We start from the raw sequence: 27,056 nt of genomic DNA, 5'->3' as shown, positions 1-27,056 counted from the left end.
GGAACCGTTAATGCTAGAGACCCATTCTTTTTTGCATTTTGTAGAGCATGTAAAGCCCAACACTGGAGGTGGTCTCGGTTTTTTTGTATTCCATACGGTTTTCGAGTTACGCTGTATCAAAAAGTACATATTGGTGGTAAAAGCAAAATGTGCAGTACGGTAATGGATAATAAATTTTGAACTCTGGAAAAATAAAATATAAGGCTTGGCAAAGCAGACAACTTGTGTTCAAAAATGACATTATTTCATCAAATTTGAACTTCTGAAACTTCAGAGCACCTCCTATTTCAAGAATTTTGACCAAAATGACATTTTCTTTATTTTAATTAATTTTTTCTGTACGAAATTTAAGGCACATTATGGTAACTCCAAAGTTATAACATCTAGTCCCTTATATCTCCAAAACTGGCAGAGATAGGTCCATAGTTACTATTGAAGTTGAATAGGAAGTCATATACTGGCAATCTTACTATGACCTTGAAATTGACCTTTGACCTACTTTACACCATGAACTGAATTTTGCAAATTTTGCTTTCCTTTTATCTCCAAATCTGGCTGAGATAGGTCCGTAGTTACTATTAAAGTTGAATAGGAAGTCATATACTGGCAATCTATATGTGACATTAAAATTGACCTTTGACCTACTTTTCACCATGAACTGAATTTTGCAAATTTTGCTTTCCTTTTATCTCCAAAACTGGCTGAGATAGGTCCGTAGTTACTATTGAACTTGAATAGGAAGTCATATACTGGCAATCTAAATGTGACCTTAAAATTGACCTTTGACCTACTTTTCGCCATAAACTGAACTTTGCAAAATTTGCTTCCCTTTTATCTCCAAAACTGGCAGAGATAGGTCCGTAGTTACTATTGAACTTGAATAGGAAGTCATATACTGGCAATCTAAATGTGACCTTAAAATTGACCTTTGACCTACTTTACACCATGAACTAAATTTTGCAAATTTTGCTTTCCTTTTATCTCCAAAACTGGCTGAGATAGGTCCGTAGTTACTATTGAACTTGAATAGGAAGTCATATACTGGCAATCTAAATGTGACCTTAAAATTGACCTTTGACCTACTTTTCACCATAAACTGAACTTTGCAAATTTTGCTTCCCTTTTATCTCCAAAACTGGCAGAGATAGGTCCATAGTTACTATTGAACTTGAATAGGAAGTCATATACTGGCAATCTAAATGTGACCTTGAAATTGACCTTTGACCTACTTTTCACCATGAACTGAACTTTGCAAACTTTTCTGCCCTTTTATCTCCAAAACTGGCAGAGATAGGTCCATAGTTACTATTGAACTTGAAAAGGAAGTCATATACTGGCAATCTAAATGTGACCTTAAAATTGACCTTTGACCTGCTTTACACCATGAACTGAATTTTGCAAATTTTGCTTCCCTTTTATCTCCAAAACTGGCAGAGATAGGTCCATAGTTACTATTGAACTTGAAAAGGAAGTCATATACTGGCAATCTAAATGTGACCTTAAAATTGACCTTTGACCTACTTTTCACCATGAACTGAATTTTGCAAATTTTGCTTTCCTTTTATCTCCAAAACTGGCTGAGATAGGTCCGTAGTTACTATTGAACTTGAATAGGAAGTCATATACTGGCATTATAAATGTGACATTAAAATTGACCTTTGTCCTACTTTTCACCATAAACTGAAGTTTGCAAATTTTGCTTCCCTTTTATCTCCAAAACTGGCAGAGATAGGTCCATAGTTACTATTGAAGTTGAATAGGAAGTCCTATACTGGCAATCTAAGTGTGACCTTGAAATTGACCTTTGACCTACTTTTTATCATGAACTGAACTCTGCTAATTTCTTTCTCTTTTAACTTCAAACTTGACAGAGATAGGTCCATAGTTACTCTTGAACTTGAATAGGAAGTCATATACTGGCAATTTACTGTGACCTTGAAATTGACCCTTGACCTACCTTACGAAGAACTTAAATTTGATTGTACCATATATATTTTTTGCAATAGTTAAAAAATTCTTGTTGATTGCATTTTTACAGCTTGTCAAGCACAAAACTGGTGGCTGTGTCCCTTATTTTGTGTATGTGGGGGTCTATACGAATGCGTTTGCTCCAGCTGGTGGTACAATATTTGGAGGCGGTATCGCCTCTCTGATCCTCTAGTTTTCATGTTTAAATTTTGTCTTTTGCAGATGTTTTGGAATGTTGATCAGTCCAGGACGCAATGTAAAGCACAGTGACATGCATCTACTGGACATGGTAAGGAATTACTGATTGAAGCACTGACATTCATGCAGAGAATAGAACAGTTATAGTAATAGAGTTTTCAAGTTTAGAAATACACAAAATAGGAAGAGAGGAAAGACAATTGGAATGTTTCGTTATATGTGAAGTAAGATTGGCTTTATTTGAATATGATATTTTTTCATACTTCAGGGTCATGTTATGGCATAGTTGTTAATTTTAATTTGATGTCTTCTAAGTCTTTATTTGACAGTGTGCATTCTTTCATGTTTTCACAGAGATAATTTTACTGAACTTTGAGTATGTTCAAATACTGTAATATTGATTTACTGTAGGTCCATATGGGTCAGGGTAACGATGGCAAAGTGTACATTATCTCTGGTAATTGGGATCCCAAGGACTCTGCATTTGGGATACTAAATACGGAGACACCCAAAGGTTTGTGTGCACTAGGAATCTATAGATTTGCAAGTGTGTGTGGCAAACTGAGAGCTTTATGGTCTTGAAAACAATTATATTGACACGATGTCCATATAAGCATTGATTTTTGTTACCCAGCGGGAATCCCCAAAGGAACATTTGATAATGGGGAACTAATGGACTGTTTAGACTGAAGTGTTTTGTAGAAAGTCTTATTTGTAAACTAATCATTACATAGCGTGGAATCATATAATATCTATAGCAAATGTATCTACATCTAAATTTAAGAAAAGATTGAAAGATTTGGCAACATAGGCAATTTTCTGCAACTGGGAAAATCTCTTGTAGCGCAACATATCTTTCAGCTACTGATGTGAAAATAATGTCTTTTTACATGAGCCTATTAATTTTTGTTTTACAGACACTCGTGTATTCATGACAGTGGCTGTAGATTTGGTTATTGCTGGTATACGGGAACCAGTGCGCTTTGTGATTGAAACCAAGGCCAAAATCTTCCCCCAGAATGAACGCTTCTGGTACATCAACAAAAAGCCACTTCAGGAGAAGTTCCATTTGAAACTTAAGGAGGTTTGTGATCATGAATGAAAATATAGTCTTAAGTTGCATAATAAATGATAATTGATATAGAAAGTAATTGTCCTGTAGGGACAAATTTTATTAATAACTCTGTATAAAAAGAAAAAAAAAAGGAAAAGCTGGTGATATATTTGGAGAAAAGAATCATGGTTAGGCATCATCCAAGGTAAATTATGTGATCATCATGAAATAGTGTAATTTGTGATTAAAAGAAACCGCTTACTGAAAAGACAGGCCTATTCTGTATCATGCATTTAGAAAAAATTAAGTTTTTGTGGAGAAACACACAGAAATGATTATGAAATGTTTTATTGGACCCTGTATACAGTATAAATGGGAAAACATTTGATATTTCAAAGGAAACTTTGCACCTAGAGCCCTTAGTAAAGCATTGAACAACAAAACAAAAAAGTAAAAAAAAAAACTAATTCTGGAAATAACCTAATATACATATCCTGGGTCAGCACCAGAGAGAATAAAGATATTAGGAAATAAAATGAATTCATAGTAGTAATGGCTTGATTTTAGTACCATGTTTATACATATTATCAGGTTGAGAGCACTGATGGCGATGAGGCGGCATATGAAGTCGTCAGTATCGTCAGTCAGACGGAGAAGGACAGGAAGAAGGCCAACCTCAGTCTGAACATCTCCCCAACCAAGAACATTCCGGAAGATGTCAAGACTCCAAATGGAGATGAATCCTCAGGTAGGTTGTGTGAAAATAATTTGAGTTTTTAAGACTGATCATGATAAAAGTAACTTCTTTTTCTGGGGATTTCTGAGTGAGTACAATTTTGCCAGATGCACAAGAACTTCATATTTTGATTTGCTGTTGAATACGTTATATCATAATAAAATCAGTTAAGTTCAGCTGCACATATTAAACAATGATATCTGTTCTTCGGCATGAAAGGATTATCAAGATAAATGTCATGAAATATTTGAAAAAATTGTCAATTTGTAATGTAGTTGCGTTTAAGAATCTGGGTATGTAAAATAACACTTCCATTAAAAAGAATCATTATATTGCCATTAAATAATTACTTTTTGAAAAAAAAATGATGTGTAATTGTGATGTAGCAATATCGTAAGGATGTATGTGTGAAATAACATTTTGACATCAGAGTCATGTTATTAGTAATGTTAGCCAAATTTTGTTATTTTTTTTTTTTTTTACCAGATCCTGATGAGCCCATCATGTCAGGGTCGGGCAGTGTGAGCAAGGAGATTACAGATGAAGAGCTGCTCAAAGCTTGGGGCGACACCCTCAAAGTCTGGCATCAGAATCTGGCTTTAAGGCCTAAACAGGTACATTTCCCTTTTATCCCCCCATGCAAGACTTGTATGCACAAAACTTGGCTTAAGGCAGGAAAGAGTCAAGTTGTTTAATTGATAAATTGATTAAGATGATCATGATCAGGGATGAGATTTTTCTGACAAGTGGTGGATTTCCGACTTTTGGGAAACCAAATATCATTGGCCTAGGCCGCCCCCCTGGACCATAGGACATATTTTCTAACTTTTTAGTAAATGGCAGTCTCACCCCTGGATTCTATAATAGAGTGTGTGGAATAACTGGTGCATTAAATTGTTGCCCTCATCTAGCCCAGTGGTATAGTTTGGTGTGTCAAAAGTTCTATACAAACAGTTTGGTTTTTTTTAGCTGTTGAGCCTTATTACCATGCCTAATTTAGAAGCTGTATATCCTCTAAAACGGCCTCAAGCCAGCACCTCTTAGGAAGAACAAACAGCTTGCAAAGCAATATGAAATAAATTGCCAAAATTTTGAAGCAGGTTTGGGGTTTTTCTTCAGGTCCATCAGCTGTGCAGGAAGGGGATCCCTGAGGCTCTCCGTGGAGAGGTGTGGCAGCTACTGGCTGGATGTCAGGACAGTAAGGACATGTTTGAAGCCTTCAGGATACTCATCACTAAGGTATGGTCACATATGAGACATGCTTCTTTGTCAGTTTTGATGTAACATACTGCAGTGGACTATTGCAGGTTTGTGTCTTGGATATGGATGTAGATTAATTGTTGAAAAAAACTTTTTGTGTGGGGGATATAAACAAGTTTTACTTATTATGGACGGAGCTCCACTGCTAAATGCGGGAGCAAATTAAGTCAATCAGAAAAACAGATCTGTATTCCCAATGGCCCATTTTAATGTGTAAGTGATATGTTTTAAATTATGTAATTTTTAGTGTTTAAACTATAAACAGTACATAGACTATTTGTTATAGAAGTATATCTTTTACTGTTTGTTTTAAAGATTTGATGTATTATTTAAAAGTACTGTATTGGTTTCTAGGACAGCGTGAGTGAGGATGTTATCATGAGGGACATAAATCGTACTTTCCCGGCCCATGACTACTTCAGAGAAACAGGAGGACTTGGACAGGATGCTCTCTATAAAATCAGCAAGGTAAGAAATTCCTTGTTATATGTAAGGTAATGATTGGGTTTTTGTAGACTCTGCACCACATGGTAAAATAATTATTTTGACTTCTTTACCATGATTAAGTGATATTTGAATGTTTAACATCTGATCTGTTGTTGCAGTAAATTTAAGAAGAGCAAAAGGAAAAAAAAAACCTTTCATTTCTTGTATGATATGAATTTTCTTCACTTTACTTTTGCAGGCATACTCTGTGTATGATGAAGAAATTGGTTACTGTCAGGGACTGTCGTTTCTAGCAGCTGGTTTAGTTTTACATGTATGTATTTTTGCTTGTATTGTAAGTTTAGACTGCAAGATCATGCAAATTGACTGGTTATATTTTCTTAAATACTTTTGATACATAAATGGAATTTGATTGAAATATGATGCAGTGAAGTTATAACGTATCTACATCTAGTGTTCAGTTACAAACAGGAGATCAGCCCTAGTTTTGCTAGCCTTAACTTCTGTTATATGTTGCTCCAGTATTATGTCTCAGATTGAAACAGCATCAGTTCGTATAGTTTAAATTTCTATTTATAAAGTCTATTTTTGAAGAATAAATGAGATCAGCAGTAATTGATTCTAATAATCTTCATTTCAGATGCCAGAGGAGCAAGCCTTTGCTGTACTGGTGAAGATAATGTTTGACTATGGCCTGCGTGATCTGTTCAAAAACAGTTTTGATGACTTACACTTGAAATTCTACCAGCTGGAAAGACTTATGCAGGTATGTCAACTTGATTCAGTAGTTTATATATATTGATTGGTTTTATAGACATATTCACAAACAACCCTTTTTGTAAGAAAAGCAGTTGATATTTTGGACATTCAGACTGTATTAAAACATTTTTTTCTCTCCATCACCATGATTATCTTCATTAAACATATCACTAGACCTACAGGTTAAACGTTATCTATTTTTTACCCACTGTTGATCAGAGAACCACATTCAGGGATGAGACTTTTTCTAACCAGTGGCAGACTTCCAACTTTTTGGGACCCCCTGGACCCTACTCCATATTTTCCTACTTTTTCACTAAAAGGCAATCTCATCTCACATTGACATTTTCCTTTGCACTCTCCTCCAGGACCAACTGTCCGACCTGTATGAGCACTTCATGGAGCTGAGGCTGGAGGCCCACATGTATGCCTCACAGTGGTTCCTGACACTGTTCACTGCCAAGTTCCCTCTCTTCATGGTGTTCCACATCATGGATGTCTTCCTCAGTGAGGTGGGTCACACAGAATATTTATATAACTTGGGCAGCTTGGAATTTTTCCAAACATTTTGAAGTTGGGTGGTATTTTGGACTTCATTTGAAATAATGAGGGCTGTGTCTTCATTATTTATTACATTATGAGTAATGGTGTGTTCACATTGAATCCATTGTACAAGGTAGTGTGCACTAACTCCACGAGGACTGTTGCTGATTAACAGATTAACCTGCTTCCTTTTGTTTCCAAAGTACTACTCAATGCCAGGAGGAGGCAGGTTAATCTGATTGTATTCAACGAGAGTCCCCGTGGAGTAAGTGTGCACTAGCTAGTACAACAAATTCATTGTGAAGGCAGCCTTAGGAGTATCAGGATTTCTGTTATGTTTTGAAGTTTTGGACCCCTGTGGTAGAAATGGGGGTCATTTCTTTGTCAACGTTTGTACGTCCTGAAAATTGTCATAGATCCCAAAATTATTGTTAACAGAAGCCCTTTCATATGCTTTCATGTGAAAAATTGGCCAAGTGCTAAAAATAATTCATTAGAAGTTAAAACATATTATGAAGTTGCTCGCATTCTGCTTGTTTAGAAGTAATTAAGCTGGCTAATGAAGTAATTTTGGATAAAAATGATAGATGAGCATTTCTTGTTATCCGACAGGCAATGAATGTTCATTTGTGATATCCTCTTAAAAATTGTAAAATGATACATGAAGTTAAAAATATAAATACTCTTGTTTGGAATTTATAGTGCATAGTTACAGTTAAGTGCTCAGTTACAATAAAAAGTTACCAATTATCTTTTTTTTTTCAGGGCATGAATACCATTTTCCATGTGGCACTGGCACTGTTGAAAGTAAGTAATGCATTTAAGGAATAAATCAATAAGTTATTTTGCAAGCTAACTTGTGTATTTTGAGGAAATTTTGTTTCCATGGCAAAAGTCGATAAGAATTATCTTAGCTTTAAACAAGTAGTTGTGGAAAAAAAAACTGGAATATAATAAACAGTGCTGTATTTGGTGTAAATTGATAGTCTTAGTGTAATTAGTGTAATGAATTGTGACTTTTGAATCAATGATAAAGCAACAAGACCCGTCAATACACTTAACTGGTTTGATGAAAAATATTTCTGCCAGATCTGTTTCTTGTAGTTTGTATCAAACATGATAAGGTATTTTCTCTGTCTCAAAAGATACATAAAAGGGAAAAAAACAACAAGGAATCATGTATTATCTATTCATTTTTCTACTGTCTGCACTGAAAGAGAATATATCCTTCTTGCTTTATGTGAACTATGCCAGCTCTCTGTTTTTTCAAGCTTGGCTGAAAATTGGCATTGATTACATATAAATATATGTTGAAGATGACAAAATATGTTTTGATGTGAAGTATGAACATTATCTTGCAAATTCTTCTGAACATCAAGGTTATACTTCATGATTCTTAATAGTTAAAGACTGACAAATTTTGGTATGAAGTATAATACAAATAGAATTTTTTTTATCCGTGTAATACTTCCTCATATATAATACTATTATATCAGACATTGACATTTGGGGGCACCTGTAACTATATACCGAGGAGCAATTTTTTGCATAGATAGCCATTTAGTATTGATCTGCCACACTTACAGACCCGCTTCCCTATCCACAGTACAGGGCACAATTATATAACAATCATCCAACTCATGGTTGATTGATTATTTTTACCACATATACATTTTTTTGGCCAAATGACTCATTTTTGTGCCATTAGAGATGGAAGTGAGATTGAAGATAGCTGTGTAGCATTCCCAGTCTTGGCGTGGGGAAAATTTATTGACATTTTGACGACTCTCTAGGGGACTTGAGATGGGATTCTAAACTGTGTGGTTCTGCCTACCCCACAGTAATGTACTGTAGCCAAGTAGACCTGTCCGCCTGGCTAGATGTATGTGTCTTGTAATTATGCTGAAGAACATTAGAGGGCGAGGAAGCAAGTATTAAAATGTATCGTACATTTGGGGGTTTCGATTAGGTGATACTTGTAGACAAGTTCTGTACAGTGTGAAGATTACTAGGGCTGAGGAGTGGAGAGACTGCAACTAGCTAAGTTAAGGTGCAGGGTTCACATTGTTTCCGTGCACATAACAGTTCTTGTTCATCACTGCACTAAGGAGTTGTACAATTGAGAACTGTGAGGATTACGTCACTTGTAGGATATAGGGATAAACATTTGCTCCTATCTTGGGGATAACGAGGCATAACCAAAGGTTTGGTATTGTACATGCATGTCAGTATTTTTTTTTTCCTGATGAACTGGAAAATCCCTGGAGTGCATTAGATTGGTGGTAATGACACACAGACGAGTGCCTTGATTTGCTAATAGCTGCTGGTTTTAGGTTATACATAAATGTAGAAGTCCATGGAAGTTAACATAGAGACAACAGCCACTATAGAATAAGTTTTGTATGTGATTGTGTAGAAATTTCAAGTAGGTATTGTAAGCCCCATTAGATTAGACATCTGGTAAGACAAAGGTTAATTGATTGGTGGTAATACTGCAGCAATATACCTCTTAATGTCTTTTGAATTTTTCAACAATTGAATAATTTAGATTGTCATAATCTCAAATGATATTAATGTAATTTTATTGTGATGCTCAGTAAGAACATTATTGAAACCAATATAAAGAGTGCAGTAGTTTTAATATGATTTTATTAATAATTCATCCTAGATTATTTTATATATTCAATAGTTTTGTCAGTGAGCATGTTGGGTTCATAAGTAGGTTTATACACGTAGAGTGCATTAAAAATTCCACATGCAATAAAAGTTCAGACAAGATTGTTTAATAAGCAGTTGATGGGAAGTGCACTTTATCTTCCCTGACAATTAATCAATGTTCATTTCCTAACTCCTTGCCATTTGCAGAGCAACAGAAAGGAGCTGCTAGCCTTGGACTTTGAAGGAATTCTCAAATATTTTCGGGTCCAGCTGCCAAAGAAGTACAGATCGGAGGAGAATGCCCGTGAGCTGCTGACCACTGCTGTGAGCTGGAAGGTAAGTGACAAATCTTCGTGCATCTTAAATCATTGTTGTAACTGGTCCTGCACTTTGGTTTGGTGTTTTGTACAATATTTGTTTGTATTATTTGGTTCCAAAGGAATTGCTATTAATTTAGTCCGCCATCTGTCTCCATGCATTTCTGAAGGAAAATTTGGTATTAGGCACCTTAATTTGTAAGGTTTTATGATTTTTAAGGCCAGAATTGGAAAAGATGTCATAGAGTAGTTTTGCCAGATATTTAGATGTAGAAATCTAGCTAAGGGACATTGCATTTAATTATCACAACATTAATTGTGCTTCATTTCCTTAATGTAAAATGCTTTCAAACTAGTATTATAACTTCAGTTGAACAAAGTTCACTATTCAGTTTTTATGATTTTACCGTGAAGTCTGAGCACAAAACAAGACTTATTGTAAAGCAGGCCCATGGGCTATCAGAATTAGCTTAAGATTATCAGCCTGGCGTGTAGCTTTATAAAAATTTTATTTGTGATTCACCACATTCATAAGGGTTGCCTATAAACTACCAACCTCTGGAGGTTTGAGCTGTGAGTCCAGCTAGTACCTTCACTTTTCATTAATTGAAGCAATGTAGTAATAATGGAAAGTTTAATTTTTACCTCATTTGTTAAAATAAAAGGGCAAATAAGATCCATTGCTAAAAAACATAATAAAGAGCTATAGAGCGAGCTTCCAACCCCCAGAGTCAGCCTAGAGGTCTAAGTAATTAGTGGCTTTGTATTAAACACCAGCAGAAGATATTAAGTTTGAAATTTGCTTCCATCGGGACCTGTTGATTATGATAGATCAAAGATAGGTCTAGACAGATTTCTCTTGTGCCAAGTTGACTGTTCTTTAGTGTTTGTTTCAATGCAGATATATCAACTCATATTGGCAGTAATGCTGCCATTGTGCCATTTGTATACCATACATCTGACAAAGTGAATCCAATTTGGCATTTGCAGATACACATGTTTGTAAAATTATGGCATTATGCTAAACATAGCATAAAGTGAACCACTTTCCATGGCAGAAATGATTAGATTTTTGCAATTGAATAAAAACATAATGGTAATGTCTCCATTAATGATGCTAGCCCTGTCTTATTTCTTAAGACAACTAAGAAAGCTTTTTGAATAGTTAATTCATTTTTATGTGTCCCTTATAGTGAAAGTAAAATAACATTCTTTTATCTATGATTTGTTTCAGTTAATTGATTATCATGGAGGACATTTTATTATAGATATAGTTCTCCTAGTTTGACATGTCACTTGAAATACTGTAGGAATATAATTGATATGATCTTCATTGTTGGAAGGCACAATGTGGCCCATTTACTTACTCAGTAATTTGATTCTGATAACAAGTTTTAGCATTCAATGTCTTGTATTTCATACTGATCTGCTTCCTTGGAATTGAATTTTATTGATTTCCAAAGAAGTCTGAATTTTTCTATCGGTGTTCTTTATCAAGTCAGATGGAATTGCGTACTTATGAGAATAAAGGGGACATTTAATATGCACAATAAAGGTTATGTACAAAATATTTGGAGATGACATTATATCATTCTGAATACCTAACAGAATATCTGAATGTTTAATTGCAAGGATTGTCTTTGGAACTTATTATAGTATATTTATTTATAGAACACATGGTTGCCCAAGGTTGCCAATGTGGCAACTAAGCTAAATTTGCTTTAGTACCCTATGGAAGATTGAATCAAGAAAACGTTTCATAGGAACAAAAATTTCCAGGTTCTAAAAATTATGCCTGAACTAAAATTACTATTTTAATATGTCTGCACATTGTATGCACAGCTTTTATACATAGTGTAAAAAGGATGAAAGAAATATGAGGGTAGAATCCATGCCTTTCATGTACTTAGCTATAAGGGTAGTATTCATCCCTGTTTTATGAATTCAGCTATAAAAACCATAATATGGGGAAATTATATTCTATGATATTGTAATCACTATGCAGATGAATATATTCACCCACATGTAAGGTCTTAATAATCCAATTTGGGACAAGGATAACATATGGAAGATTTGAAAACACTCTTTGTTGGTGGTACACAGAGCAAAGGAAAAATGGTAAGATTCAGTTATGTTTGTCATAAAATATGCAGAATGCGCAGCAACAAAATGACTGCAGTAGCTCGTGCTGAGACTTGTCAGTTAATTATTGCTTAACGAAGAAAGTCAGTGATGCTAAGTACTTAACAAGAGCCATATGCAAAATCTGGCTATTTCCAATATTTGCTAATTCCAGCAATTGAACATTTGGCAGAATAGTATTTGTCAGCATATAATTACCCATTGGTGGACACAAAGAAAAAGATGGTGTGAATAACATATTGGTCAAGGGAATTTTTGCGAATTATCAATCATTCAGCTTTATATTGATTGCTGTCAGGGTGGATAAATCGGGTACGGACATTCTTTATTCTGTATTATGGGATAATTATCTTAAGGTACGGTTTGTATGGTGTCCCATAAAATTAAGACTTCAAAGGGATAACACATGTAGCAGATGGATGAACCTTGTATGAACAACCATACATGTTGTTGGTCAGGCTGCTTTTGCATAGTACTGAGGATGAAATTGATTCCGTGACAACTGTAAACTTGTAATTATTATTGCTGATATTCCCCTTTTTTTCTCCCAACTGTGAGAGACATATATGCTGCCATGGTACGTAAGATTGACAGTGTTTTCAATGTTAAGATCCAGTTGACCATTTTATTTGCTAATTTCCTGTGAAGCAAATTACCATGAACACTCAAAGTTGACTTAAAGATGCGAGGTTTATTTTGAACAGACTGTTTGCTTACTTGACAATTTCCTTGATAGTGTGATTGAGTGAATCTGTGTGAAATCTTAGCTGAAAGGGTTGCATTTGCTGAGGTTTTGCTTTAAGAATGCTCCAATGCTTTCCAAGTTGATAGAAGGAGTCCATCTATAGCAGGAAAGAGAGAAGAGCATTGATCAATATGACATAACGGATGTGTTCAAAATTAATGTGGGCCATCAGCTTGACATTGGGATTTTTAATGCCAGAGAGACTGCTTTAGTTTGCTGCAGGTTCTTGTGATTGAAGGAAATTATAAAGTCGTTGGGCCAAAGGTATCTGAGAATCAGCAGCTTTTAAGAGAAGACAGCAATTTTAAAAGGTCGGCTGATACTACAGGTTAGCTGTCTTTCAAGTATTTCAAGGACTATGAATCAAGTAGGTGGTTTACAGTATGTACTTATCAAAATTGAAAATTAACTAGTGTTTGGTTCTTCATTTCAGATAAGCTCCAAGAAGCTGAAAAAGTATGAGAAGGAGTACATGAGCATCAAGGAAGCCCAAATGCAGCAGGAAGACCCTATTGAGAGATATGAGGTACAGTTTAGATAATTACTCTGACACCAAAATATCTTGATTTTCATAAGTCTAAAGTTTAAATCACACTAGATATCTTGCATATATATAATAGAATGAACAAGATGCTGAGGAGAAATGCTTTGTCCTTGGAAAGGTGTATCTTCAAGATGCCTCATTGCCACTTTTTAATCCTTTTGATATTAGTGAATATGAGGCTGTTACATGTCCTTTTGGCCTAATTTTTGTTGATGTTCCCAAGTAGAAAAACAGTATTTTCCTTAAATATCACTGAATTGTACCAGGTTAATTGCATTCAAATTGACAAACGAAATATCTGTAGAAGGAAGAAAAAAAGGGAGGTCTGCACAGTTCATGTGTGTTTTGTTTTCACTCTGAAAAAAACACATCTTCTTTTCTGTCCATTTCAGCGTGAGAACAAGCGCCTGATGGAAGCCAACATGAGGCTGGAGCAGGAGAACGATGACCTGGCCCATGAGCTAGTGACCAGTAAGATACAGCTCAGGAGTGACCTGGATGCTGTAAGTGGTCATCATATCACTATTACATATAGACCTTGCTATACATGAAAAAATCAACTTGTGAATATGGAGCTGAACTTTCTTTATGCAGTATGGTATATAACTGTATATTTTCATTAGTTTTAAATATTTACTCATTAATGTGAGAGCTTACTAATGATAATTAGATAGTCTAACGTCCTTATAAACGTAGTTTCAGTTGTATAAAATTAATAAAGTTTTTACCCTTGATTTTTTCAAATATGTCTTTGGACAATTATTTATCCTTTTCTTTAACCTTTTATTTTCTCTATACTATCCTGCTAAATATGCATATTATGTATTAATTTCCCTTGGGATATTTTAACGACTTGTTGAATCGATAGTACTGGCTTGTTTTTAATCTAAAAAGATGTTTTGCTTGGTATAATCCCCAAAATCACAGAAATCCATTGTCCTTTTCATTGAAAATGCATAGCATTAATCCCTGCAAAAGCTTTTGTAATTCTCTTACCTGCTTATCAATGATATTTTCCTGAATTGTTCTTCCCTTTCCCTCTTTTCATCAGATGGAAGCTAGGACCTTTGAGGTAGGCTGGATGGCAGTGTTTTCCCATTTTGATGTGCCGTCTGCTGTGCTTTGGATTTTCATGTTTTGCTTGAATTGTTTGTTTTTAAGTGGAACTAGAGGTTGTGTTTTTCATGTTTTTGATATTTTTGTCAGGGATACATTTTGATAATGCCAGTTTGTTTGTCAGTTTTTTGTTTGTTACCTAGTTCACACGCTGTCATAGATGTGTTATATGGGTTTAATGTAGAAGCTGGTAGCAACATGGAATATGGGTTATTAGATTTTTTTTTCTTACTCATATTCAACATACACCCATACATCCCCTTTAATAAATGCTGTATGCGTTTCTTTGATGATAAACTGCAAATGGGTAAAATCTCCCATAACCATGGATATATCAGTATGCTGGTTTTAATATGAGCTTACTGTCGCAGCTACGCAGAATTAGCCTTTGAACACAGTTAACGCGTTCAGTTTCAGGCCATTAGATTTAATGTTGGGAGCAATTTGCCTTTGTCACCTGTTCAGCTGATAAAAGGTCACAAATGGATGTAGACTACTGAAGGATTCAATATTATGCATTTGTATACCCTCATGCTTGTTAAATGTGTGCGTGTTGTGTGTGTTGAAGAAGGGGTGGTTTGATACATTTTACAAAATTCTTATCAAGACCTGCAAATGTTCCCTTAGGAATCTTCTTAGGGGTGGTAAAGGAAAGTTGATTAAAGTTAAAGCCTGGGCAAAGGGGTCTTCTACTTAGTTTAGGCAGCATTTGCATGTATATTAGCTACGTAATTTTGTGCAAATGGGTATATGCATGCTCTTTTAAGATTTTATAAATCAGCAGTGTTAGATATTTTTTCAGGATAGAAGAATGCTTTATTTGCGTAATAGGATAGATGCCCATAGCACCTGTGCTGTTAATATTGATGCAGTGTTAGTTTTCTTGATCTTTCAGCACATTTGTTGTTTGAATTAGCAGATAGATTTGTGTAAAAATGCCTGTATTGCATGTGTATCTGCAATTGTGGGAGTAGTCATTTGAATTGATGTGTTGTGAAACAACATTCCTCAAACTTTGTTCTTCTTGTCATTTTATTTCAAACGGCCATATACTGTTTTGCTTCCACTAACAACTATATAAATATGTATTTAACTTAACTGTGGTAAGACTGAAATCATGCCTCATTTGTGTAAGACCCCATTTCCAGGGACACCATTGGTCTGTGTGGAATCGATCCAACTCTGCTGGAACCCTGGCTAATTGCAATCAGGTTAACTGAATATCAGGCCTCCTTGTTTCCAATGTACTCCTATAATCACCAGCTTTTCTGTATTCTACTTAAGCCCAGGAGGTGCTGTGTCATTCAATTAAGCTGACTGCAGTCAACGAGAGTCCCTGCAGAGTTGGGTCGATCCACGTAGACCGATTGTGTCTATGGGAATGGGTCCTAAGATGCTGGAAACAAATTGATGCCTGCAGACCAATTGTGCCACTTTCTAATGTGATTGCTTCAATTTCTGCATGGCAAAACCAGGATAATGCCAAAGTGATGTGTTCCACTGCATCAAATTATACTTCACTCAATTACCCATCTCAGAATAAAGCTTTCCTGATATTAGATACTATTACAGGTTCTTTTTTTTTCCAGCTAGTTGAAATCATCTTGTTAAAATCAGCTTTAGACTCATTACTTTGTCTTTCCACTAGAGCAAAATGTTTGTTACTTATTACATTATTGGGAAATCATAGAATAGTTCACTTTGTGACTATCATAGGTTTATGTTATATTTGAATTGTAATTCAGTTTTTTACTTCATTTCATTTAGTCTGAAGATAAAGCAGATGCCCTGGCAAAGGAACTGCTGTCAACCAAGACTGATCTGGTGGAGCTGGAGGAGGAAAAGAAGAGATTGGAGACAGAATCAGCACAGGTGATTATATTGGATTTTACTGATTATCACTTGGTGGGAGCACACGGTGAGAGTGATGGTGAAGATGGTGATTTGAGAGAGAGAGAGAGAGAGAGAGAGAGAGAGAGTGAGAGAGAGAGAGGACTTAACATGCTGTGTTATGAATATGTGAAATGTATTTTTATACATAAATATATCAGAAAAAAATAAATATATAACCCTTTTGTCTTTATATTACACGATCAAATGTAAAAACTTACATATAATACTGTACAGTGATCCTGCCTTCCATTTGACAAAAACCATAATTATGCCTTGCTTTACTTAGTTGAAGGACATGTGCAGGAGAGAGCTGGAAAAGCTGGACCAGGAGAGCAGCAGAAATAATGCCATTATTGCAGAGTACAAGCAGGTACATGTCAGTGATAAATGTCATTATAAACTTACAGGCTAATTCGGTTTATATTCATTGTTTTTGTGATATTCAATCATTTTTGTATTTAAAGGTCAAGACTGCAATTATAGGCACAAATTACACCATTAAAAAGGGATTTTTCTCTCTCACAAAAATATTTTTGTTTTGACACAGAAAGATTGCCTCCATTGCCCTTTGGTTAAATTTTGTAGTATTTCATTATGTAATAGTTACTATAAAGAGGAAAATTATTCCAGCACAATATAATTTGTAATTGAAACACTAAACAAGGTCATATGAATTTATACTTATTTGTAAAGTAATGAATCTTAAAATGATCTGCATCCTGTTTTAAACATTTTATTTTGCAATAATAATGTATAAGATTTTTACCATTTCCCTGTAGATCTGCACCCAGTTGAGTGAGCGCTTAGAGAAGCAGGCATCTGCCAGTAAGATAGATCTGGCTAAAATCAAGGTAATAATGTAAAATTAACATGATAGCTTCATACTAACACAATTTAAGTTTTTAATTTGAATGTTAAATTTTAGTTAATAAATTTATACAGTAATTCACTTCTGTTGACCAGATTTTTACTTCTGTATGCATGAAGATATTTTACCCTAGCTAAAATTGTTCTAGCTGGGAAGTAATTGCTGCATTTAAATGAAGAGTGCAGAAAATCTGTGAGGATTAGAAGCTTTCTCCTTGAAACTTAATTTACTTACCTCATTGCAATTGAAAATTCATTTCACACAATTGACTTTCTCTCATTTATCCGTCACAGGAAGTGATTTCTGGCTGTGATCGGTGCACAAAGCTCGCTAACACGGATACCCAGTTGAAATCGATGGATACTTCGATGACCATTTCCGATGGCGCAGACCCAAACCAAGTGTTGGATGCAACCAAGCAGATTCGGGAGCTCGAACTGGAGCTGGCACAAACGAAGCTAGCACTCGTTGAATCCGAGTGCAAGACACAGGACTTAACGCATCAGCTTAACGCAGCTTTAACAGAGTTACAAGCCTCAAAGAATACTTGGTTTCAGAAGACGTTTAACTCAATAAAAGAAGCGGCGGCAAAACGAGATCCTAAAGAGAGGGATAGCAAGGATCACAAGGAAAAAGAAAGAGAGAATAAGGAACGGAAAGAGAGCATGACTTAAAAAGAAAATTTAGTCTCTAGTTTAAGTGGGTCAGAGTTCACATAACACTAATAAGTTGTTGCTATAGAGACCAATAGGACAATGGGAAGTTTGACTTAATAGGAAGAAATTCCAATTCCACTACCTTTCTATAATCGGAAAGAAAGGTAGTGGCTGAGTCTGTTGATATGTGCCAAACTGTCATTCTGGCAACAGATTTTTATGTGTGTCAGTTTCTTCTCAGTGTGAAATTGTATTTATGGCATATATAGCTCAACTGTTACGAGTCGTAGTCAGTCACCAGTGTGTGGACAAAGTATTGTTATTGCCACAGACAATTTAACTAAAAGAATGTCACTTTTACATCTATAGATTTTTTTTTTGCATTGTTGATTTACTATGTTAGTAAATACCATGCTTGTAGGCAGAGGATTCCTACATTAGAACATGCCAGATGTAGTTTCACTGCTGAAAATGTGACTCGTATGCTGTACATAACTAGTGTTGACATTGTTATTGATGTTTTTTAAAAAATGAGATGATTTTGACTGGCACTCACGCATACATTCAAGAACTTCTCATTTTAAGAATAGGATTTGTGTATAGTTCCATGGGCACAGTAATAGCAGTGTGCTTGCTAATGCTTTTTGTATTAGTTAAAAGACAACAGCAACCTAATTGTGAAGATGCTATGTAATTGGATGGAGGGCTTTCTTTTCTTTAACTACACCTTGTAGAAATTGAGATTAAAATCCAAAGATATTTTTTAGCCATGCAGTGTACAACATACTTTCAGATGGAAGTCATTATGGTGTTGATGGGTGATTGTGCACTCCTTACTGCCTGTGTTGTAATATTGTGTCACGATGGAAGTATACTTGTGCAACAGAACACTGTGTGTGAGAGAGCGAGCTTAAAAATAGTGTGTACACTGGTGCATTTATAAAGTTTGTGAAAGGCCAAATATTTTCATGTCTTTCAAAGCAAGCAAAATTGTATTTCAAGGAGGTTAAGTACATCATTTATTTGGACTTCCTGAATTTTTTTTTTTAGCCTGCAGCACTACTATTGTCAAATGCTAGTATTTAAACTATTATTCATTGGATTGCTGCGTGTTTACACATTTGTCTGTATCTGGTTTCCTGTGCATCTTGGCAAGGTAATTTTGGCCAAGACTGCATATTTTGAGGGTTATATTATGGACAATAGGGTGACTTCTCTGTCTCTTCCTCCTCTCCCCCCCCCCCTTCCCCCACCCTGTAAATACACCTGCTTTCTCTTGTTGAATGTTTGAGATAAAGTTTGCAGTTTTGAGTTGGGCAAAACATTGCTATTTTTGCCCCCTCCCCTCCCCATGCAAAGGAAAAAACTAAAAATCCAATGCTTGATTTTTTTTTCATTCAGTCATTTCAAGAAGGGTATAATGCTATTTATAATGTAAATATATGTGCAATTATTATTACATCTGGGAACAGTAGTGTAATTATTTGGTTGTGAAAATTAGAGTACCCAACCCTCCCTTTTTGAATAGCTTTCTATCCTATTCTGTGGGATAATAAATATTATGTAATGTTTATCTACTTACATTTTCCAATTGCTTTTGGTGCTACAAGTATTAAAATAAATTGTGACTGTGTAACAACTACTTGGGGTTAGTTATTATAAGATATTGTTATCTAAACTAATTGTTCATTTCCATAGACAATTAGCTTGCCACCATGGCTAGTAACTGCTGTATATATGTAGAATATCAACATATTGACTGAATTGTTTTAAGGAATAGCAAGAACGGAGGCACATTCTCTTGCTGCACTTATTATTAGCCACCTGTCTCTTATACTTGGATGTTTGGCTATTTTGGTTAATATGTAAACATTCTTATTTCATAGCATGTAGTTGTTTGAGTTTATGGTTTTGAACTTTTTTGTCAAGCTTTGATCCTCTCATTCTCTTCTTCAGTTAACAGTGTTCGCAAATATATTAAGATTTTGTACCTCTAGTCCACTCTGCAGTTTTCTTCTCATTCTGTGCACTTGGTAGAATTTCAGTGCAAAAGTACGATTGAATTGATATTGTGATAATTATTCACTGTATCTCTGGCGCTTTGTCTGTGAGGTGACATATCAGTTATGAGTTGTACATGTTGTATAAAGAATCCTTAACTGAACTTTACGCGCATAGTGTTCCCATACCAGTGAAACATATTTAACAATGAAATAAATGTTACAAGTACTTATAGACATTTAAAACCTTGACTCCTGTTTTATTTTTCTTGTCCAGCGAGTTGAGTGTAATTTACAGAATGTTTTTTTTTTTCAGTCTGAAAAAAATCTGTTCAATGTCTATTGCGAAGTTTATTTGAATTTGCTGTGTTGAAGTTACTAGTGACAATCTACACAGCTTTGAAATACAGAAAACTAAATAGATCCTTTTAAAGGTTTCTTTTTGCAGTACTTTTCCCAACTGAGCAACTTGTTCACAGTGAAACAATTGTATTTGACTGTAAATCCAGATGATAAATTGGGTACTTTCGTTCCTGGCATAAACCATTTGCAAACTCACTAAACTAAACAATTGGGAATGTTGTGGTATGGATTTTTGTTATACCAAGTTATGACAGTATTTCTTTTCAAATGAAATTCTCTCAAATAACTTTGCATATCTCCAACTAATAGTACATAACAATAAAAAATGCTTAAATTATTCCTCATGGTGTTGATGTCATGAAAAGCTAATTCTTAATTTAAAATGAACTTCAGCTATCATCAAGACCATGTTTCTACTTGATAATGCCTAGTTTTCTCCATTTGTCTTATATACTGTTCTGCCTTGTCTTCTGACATAGCACCCTCTACCATGACGGTGGTCTTTAAAGCTCCTTTTACATCATCCGGCATCTGTTTTGCATTGCTAAAAAAGAGAAAAATACAATAATTTATAATATAGTTTACTGTAATTGAATGCACCACTGCCATTGTGATTGTAGTAAGCCTTTGTTGGTGCATATTTATCATGAACAATTTCTTACTTTATATTATCGTATTTTACTTCACGTCTTAAGGCAAACACCATTATGAATACATAAACAGTGCATTGAAAAAGTTTTTTTCACAGTTTTTCTTGACTTACTGACTGACCTCAAGCAGAGATCCACTTACCCAGCAATGTAGACATATGCTCCCTTCTTATCAATAAGTTCCCACAACAACTTCTTCTGCTCCAACATTCTGTGGTGAACATAAACCTTGTCTTCCTGAAAATAAAATTCACTTGTCTAATGATAAAAAAAACTACTAGGAGGGGAAAGATTTGCTCAAGTCACCTTGGTCACTTAGTGAAAGTAAAACCACATTTTGTATTAGGAGGCAATAAGGGTCATATTGGCAGAATTTTGACATCCAAGACCTACTTAATCAAAACAAAGAAAACAAATGTATAGTATATTGGACAAAATAAGACTGTGCATAAAAGTTACAATGAACTTTATACAAGAAGATGATAACAGACTGGTGTTGCTACCTGATCTCTAGAGAAAGCCGTAAACAACTGCAGGAAGCCTCTGTTCACATATTCCTGCCACTCTTTGGCACAGTAGAAATCCTTGGCTTCATTCCTACAGCCAAAGAACAAATAATTGCCTGGAATATATAAAACAGTTCATATACATTTCTTTTTTTAAATGAACACAGCATTAGGCTAGAAGGGTGGTCTTTTAACCTATAAATAGAATGGACTTTGAAATTTAACATAATAAACACTTTTAAAAATATTTTGGCAACCTCACCCCTGTCATGAAAGCCTATTTCTGCTTATCAATTAACTCAAAATGATCTAATAAGCTATCATCAAGGCCAAGTTTCCACTTGGTAATGTCTCTTTCACCCCCCCCCCCAACCTTTCCCCTCAGTCTCCCTTTATTTACAACTAGAAAAGCACTCCGAGAGCGCAAATCTCCACCAAGGCAGCGGTTTTTTATTGTTATTGATTATTGATTGATTATTGATCTGGATCACCACAAAAAAAACTAATCACTTCTAAGTTAACCCATTTCCCACCTACCCTGAAAATTTCATCTGTAAACTGTAAACTCTCTTACCTCCTACATTCCTCATAACTCTGTCCTGAATATAATTTCGAAAAGGAGCCACCCCTGTTCCTGGCCCTATCATCATCACTGGTGGGTCATCTTTCTGCGGAAATGCTATGGTCCCACGCTTCACCCATATGGGTATTCTTATATCAGGCTCTTCCTGTGGGTCAACACTGGCTAGCCATGTAGAGCATACACCTCTCCTTGGTTTCTTAATAATGGTTTTATATTCTACAACTGCCATTAGTATTTGTACTTGGCTGGGATTGACCTGTCAAATAAAAAGTTCCAAGTAGCAAATATAATTATTAACAAAACAGAAATGCAAAATCCAAGAAATATTTTTTCTTCATCAGATATAAAACAATAAATTAATCTTTTTTCTCTCACACAATTATATTGTAAATCTACACTAGTAATACCGGACTTTCAGTATCCAGCAACCATTCTCAGAAATAAATATTACATATGGTAAAAACAGCAAACAGTGACTATAATTTTTTTAGTTCAGATGAAAAATCAAATAATAAAATAGTGGAATACATATAAGCTCATACATACCATCTGAGAAGAAGCAATGGAGAAAGCTCTGGGTAGCAGAGGTGGGATGAGGTCAAACAGATACTCAAATGGTACCGTGGGTCCTGTGTGGGGGAAGTCCTGCAAGACCTCCAGAGTGGTTCTTCTTGGTCGATTGCAATACGAATACAGCTCTTGCTGAAATGTTTTCAATGATCTGTAATATGGGTAAGGTTTTTGCAGAAGTATTAAAATTTTTTTATAAAATATGGGTGAGGTTCTTGCTGAACTACTTATGATTTCTACAAAAAAATGTTTACTTTTATGTGTAGTGTATGAGTATTATTCTTCTAAGATTCACAATTAGCTGTATAACTATGTATAAGTGTAGTTCTTGTTGACATTATAGTTATCTTGTGTAATGGTTGTCTTGAGGTTGTGAGCACCAACAATAAATTATAATTTTTTTAAATTAGAAATTTATCAATGATGAAGTTACCTGTCCCTCTGCAGTGGCAAATTCACCCAGTTTTTCTTTTTCTAGATTGTCCTTTGCTAGAAGGTGCATCAATTCAAAAAAATATCTTCTAGGCACTCCAGCAATGTCAAGATAATTTTCCACTAGATGGCGTACTGTGCAGGGTTGCGGCAGATCATTTGGCAGTGGAATGTCTTGAAACAAAAAAAAAATTATTTAAGTTTTACATATAGCATTTCAGGTTACAGTCAATTTTGGCAAAATAGGAAGTTAACTATGAAAGTGTGACTATGAGTTAGACATAAACAGTGCAGCTTTATCAAAATGAACAAGTCTGATTATTAAACATGAGGCAACTGGTCTTTTGCTAAAAGTCACATTGATTTTTTTTTACTTAACAATGCATTAATGATCTAAATGAGTTGAACTGGAGGTTTTAATAACCAAGTTGTATAGGTTTCACCAAGCTTTCTAAATTGCCAAGACAAATACAGGACACTGAGGAAGCAGTCTAAAATGGAAAAACAAACTTCACATCCACTGGTCCAAGTTTCAATTAATTTTTTTTTTTTTATAAACAAAATGAAAATGTCTCACCTGGGTCACTCTCTTTCAGTATGAACTGTTTGTTTGGGTCTAAATTAAGATACTGTATAAATTCTTCCACTACATCTGTCATGTTTCTTGGCTGTACCATCAATACATCACCAGGAGAATATCTGAAGTAGTGCACATTATTATTATTATTATTAGTAGTAGTAGTAGTAGTAGTAGTAGTAGTAGTAGTAGTAGTAGTAGAAGTACTATTTTGTTTGTTTTCAACCAACTACAAACTTAACCATCTTGCCTTCAAATTAAGTATGTAACAGCATTTCAATTTTGAGCAAAGAATTTTGGTAGTGTGTAACAGTTTAATGTGTTGCAGTTGTACAACTTCAGTTTTTTTGTTGTTCAAAATCTTAAGTTCAATACTGAATCTAAAATGGGGCCCCAACCATACAGAATGTTACAGTTCTTACCCTCTGCTTTTATGTTCATATACATGTAGCTTTCTTAAAACTCCAATTCTTTTTATTGTATTTAGTGTGGTTTTTCTTGTAAAATTTGTTTGAAATAATTTTAATCCTCAGCTATTACAACCCCATTGTTTTTTTGCTAAAAAACAAGAATGTAAAAAGTATTTACTTTATATAACAATCACTTATATCAAAGGTTATCAGCCTGACGTCCTGCCAGTGGTCATCTGCAGTCACTCTCTGGTTGGACAACATCTTGGACAGATATGGGCATTTCTGCGATGGCAACTCTTTAGTTTCACTGCCACCAGAGAAAGATGGCGGACATGTCATCTGCTTCTTGTCATCGTTATCGCTCAAAAACTGGACTTTGTACTTTGGTGGGGGTCTAAAATGACATCAAGAAAAATAATGAAACAAAAGATTCTTAATCAATGCACACATTGATCTAGGATGACGAGATGTTTTCAGGACAGTGAGCCAATCAGAGCTGTTAAAATATGTTGAGAGTTTTAATAGCGTTCATCAATAGCATGAGGAAAAATTGGAAATTTACAATTTTAATCATCACCATTTATAAAACCCTATCAGACAGTGTAAGAACAGAAATGAGGTTTTACCTTTTACCAGTAATTAACAAAAAAAACCCACTTATTTATACATTGCTTTAGAAACAGAAAAAAACATCATTTGACAGTAAGATGAAAACAAATACTTCACTCACAGAACATCAGCACTAATTATAGATTTTTCTGGCGGTAAAGGAAACATTTTGAGAGCCTTGTCCCAAAACAACGTCAGCCAGGGGTCAATGGCCGAGTCAGGCCCCAATTCATGCTGGTCATCTCCAAGACAGATAGGAAGGACAGCTGTGGCTCCCAACTGCTCAAATCTCTTGAAAATCTTTTTTCCAACAACATTATACCTGTGAGAAAGAAGAAACCAAAGGAAATTTTTATAGTATATAAAACATCAACAACAAATTTTGCTGGTATAAATCTACAGACTTAATTTGTCTCTGGTGCTGCAAAAAGACTGCAGAAAACATCAAATTTTCACAATATCCAAAAGTTCCTTTAATTGACATATAATATCAATTTTTTTTCAAGAATAAAAAAACAAACAAATAAAAAACTCTTACATTAAATGTAAACTGAGAAAATGTACAAGCTATGCCCTACTTTTGATAGGATGAGTCTCCCATAGCAATAGTGCCATACTTGACATTAGACAAGGAATTTCCTGGCAAATTTTTCCTCATGATGAACCGCCAGAACATCTGAATATGAACAGGAAGTTATCACATTAGATTTCCACATAAGACACATATAATAATTTATGCAGCATGCCATACCTTTATTTAAAAAGGTGATGTGTCTGTACATAAAAAGTAAGCTAGGTGTCTTCAGTGACACTAAGCTCACAATGGTTTGACCAAGGGCTAAAGAATAGACCGAAAGCTTGACTACCTTTCAGAATTATTACACGTGAGTGAATCAGATTAAACCTTCATGAGTAAAATTCAATTGATTAACAGTGAGAGCAGAAATTTTTTTTAGTTAACTATAAGAAACAATCCTGGATATATTTCAAGATAATATAATAGTATTTCACAATTTACCTTCATGTTATCTGGGGTGTCACCTTGTCCAGTGGTGGCACATACCAGTACCACAAGACCCTCTTCTATCAGCTTAGCCTGACAGAAACATGCAGAAACACAGTGTATAAAAAGAAAGTTTGTCATGAAGACAAAATAAATGATTTTATAAGAGGTTAGGATAGTTGATATGCATAGTAACCAAAGTGGGACTTATGAGACTTGTTTCAGTCTCCTTTAGAAAATAAATACAATAATAGATAGATAAAAAATTAATTTATATAAATAAATAACAATAAATAATTTTGGATTGTTTCTTCTGAATGTCTGTATACCAAGAATTTCCTTTACCATTTAATTATGAGCTTGCACACATACACACACACACACTTACCACATTGTAATCATCCAGTGCCATAACTTGCACAGAAAACCATCTTCTCTTTCCCTCCCTGCCCACTCTCTCAGCCACATCCTGAGCTGTCCCTGTCTGGCTGCCATATAGCACAAGGAGCTTATGACTTTCCTCCATAGCTCACCAACAGCTGTGGTGAGTTTCTGATAACACTATTGAAAAATAATCAGACAGTCTCTGTTTTAGTGATTTTATCAATAAGACTAATACCAAGCACAGTACCAGTTTTCCCAAAGTCCGAAGTTTCACTGGCATAAAGTAAGACTGGTCTGAAAAGTAACAGAAAACAATGAGTCAGTCAGTTAAAGTATGTACATGTAGAGACAAAGATGATATTGTTATTCCACTGTAGTGCAAATTTCCCATTTAGGGGTGAGATGAGCACGAAAATTCATGCGTTAGCACTCCTATCCTAGCACAGCCAATACATATCAGAATCGTCGATAGGAGTGCTAACGTATGAATTTTCGTGCTAGGATGAGATCTGTGTATGAATGAATGGAAATACTAGTAGTTGAGAGAACAGCAGGTTCCATGAACTTCTCACTACTGACATATATTCTACAAACTTGATTCACTTTTTGTGAATTAAAAAAAGTAAATCGTCACTTGTAACGTGTGGGATTATAAAAGGTATAAAGCATTGCTTTCTCTGAATCAAGTTAAAATTCAATTTTATAAATGGTTAACTTACAAATAATTATGAATGATCGACTCTATAGTCTATAGTTTGTCGCTTAGAAATACCCTTAGGGTACAAAATACATGAGAAGAGAACAGATTCAGTACATCCTGTTTGCTCTAGCATAAAAAGCAAAACTGGTCATTTAAGAGCATTAAATAAGCACACTAACTCAGCAGTTTCTTCAAATCTGGTTTTCCATCATCTCACATGGGAAATCCGGAAGTTTTGAATAAGCAATGCATTGTGGGATGCTAACAAGATGACTAGTTCTCTAATTATTAGTTGTTGCTGCAAAGTCAAGTTTTGCCGAGAAAATCACCTAAAGATACATAAAACATAATAAAAAATGTAA

At 34.9% G+C, this 27,056-nt stretch overlaps 2 protein-coding genes across 9 annotated transcripts in view; one reads left to right on the top strand and one right to left on the bottom strand.

Moving 5' to 3' along the window:
• The window catches only part of LOC106173516 (rab GTPase-activating protein 1-like), a 36,057-nt gene extending 15,907 nt beyond the window's left edge, over positions 1 to 20,150 (top strand). For 4 of the 5 annotated variants that reach the window (XM_087009635.1, XM_087009633.1, XM_087009636.1 and 1 more), the window contains 19 exons: positions 2,191 to 2,257; positions 2,578 to 2,680; positions 3,084 to 3,250; positions 3,812 to 3,968; positions 4,443 to 4,570; positions 5,076 to 5,195; positions 5,571 to 5,684; positions 5,902 to 5,976; positions 6,304 to 6,429; positions 6,791 to 6,934; positions 7,731 to 7,772; positions 9,831 to 9,959; positions 13,261 to 13,353; positions 13,764 to 13,874; positions 14,423 to 14,443; positions 16,255 to 16,359; positions 16,667 to 16,750; positions 17,160 to 17,231; positions 17,542 to 20,150. In XM_087009635.1, coding sequence (XP_086865761.1) covers positions 2,191 to 2,257; positions 2,578 to 2,680; positions 3,084 to 3,250; positions 3,812 to 3,968; positions 4,443 to 4,570; positions 5,076 to 5,195; positions 5,571 to 5,684; positions 5,902 to 5,976; positions 6,304 to 6,429; positions 6,791 to 6,934; positions 7,731 to 7,772; positions 9,831 to 9,959; positions 13,261 to 13,353; positions 13,764 to 13,874; positions 14,423 to 14,443; positions 16,255 to 16,359; positions 16,667 to 16,750; positions 17,160 to 17,231; positions 17,542 to 17,922 — 2,239 coding nt within the window. In that variant the 3' untranslated portion in view covers positions 17,923 to 20,150. The remainder of the gene's footprint in view (positions 1 to 2,190; positions 2,258 to 2,577; positions 2,681 to 3,083; positions 3,251 to 3,811; positions 3,969 to 4,442; positions 4,571 to 5,075; positions 5,196 to 5,570; positions 5,685 to 5,901; positions 5,977 to 6,303; positions 6,430 to 6,790; positions 6,935 to 7,730; positions 7,773 to 9,830; positions 9,960 to 13,260; positions 13,354 to 13,763; positions 13,875 to 14,422; positions 14,444 to 16,254; positions 16,360 to 16,666; positions 16,751 to 17,159; positions 17,232 to 17,541) is intronic. The other variant, XM_087009634.1, reaches the window with a different exon arrangement.
• An 85-nt stretch (positions 20,151 to 20,235) lies between these two features.
• Positions 20,236 to 26,951, bottom strand: LOC106159531 (NADPH-dependent diflavin oxidoreductase 1-like). Of its 4 annotated transcripts, none has more exons than XM_087009640.1 (13): positions 26,874 to 26,951; positions 25,999 to 26,171; positions 25,626 to 25,703; positions 25,186 to 25,283; positions 24,729 to 24,929; positions 24,174 to 24,392; positions 23,586 to 23,707; positions 23,010 to 23,182; positions 22,553 to 22,708; positions 21,998 to 22,262; positions 21,421 to 21,539; positions 21,060 to 21,154; positions 20,236 to 20,811 (listed from the first exon to the last, which is right to left on the bottom strand). In XM_087009640.1, exons 2-13 carry the CDS (start codon positions 26,134 to 26,136, stop codon positions 20,667 to 20,669), a joined length of 1,809 nt encoding a protein of 602 aa, XP_086865766.1. In that variant the 5' UTR covers positions 26,137 to 26,171; positions 26,874 to 26,951; the 3' UTR covers positions 20,236 to 20,666. The 4 variants fall into 4 exon arrangements, with proteins under 4 accessions (XP_086865766.1, XP_086865767.1, XP_086865765.1 ...); XM_087009641.1 differs by having other exon boundaries at positions 25,999 to 26,288; positions 26,874 to 26,938; XM_087009639.1 differs by having other exon boundaries at positions 25,999 to 26,288; positions 26,714 to 26,886.
• Between the last annotated feature and the right edge of the window lie 105 nt (positions 26,952 to 27,056).

The sequence above is a fragment of the Lingula anatina genome, chromosome 3 (genome assembly GCF_051362555.1).
Source record: "Lingula anatina isolate TDL-2025a chromosome 3, LinAna3.0, whole genome shotgun sequence".
Lineage (NCBI taxonomy): Eukaryota > Metazoa > Brachiopoda > Lingulata > Lingulida > Lingulidae > Lingula > Lingula anatina.
This window is presented reverse-complemented; position numbering and strand designations above follow the sequence as displayed.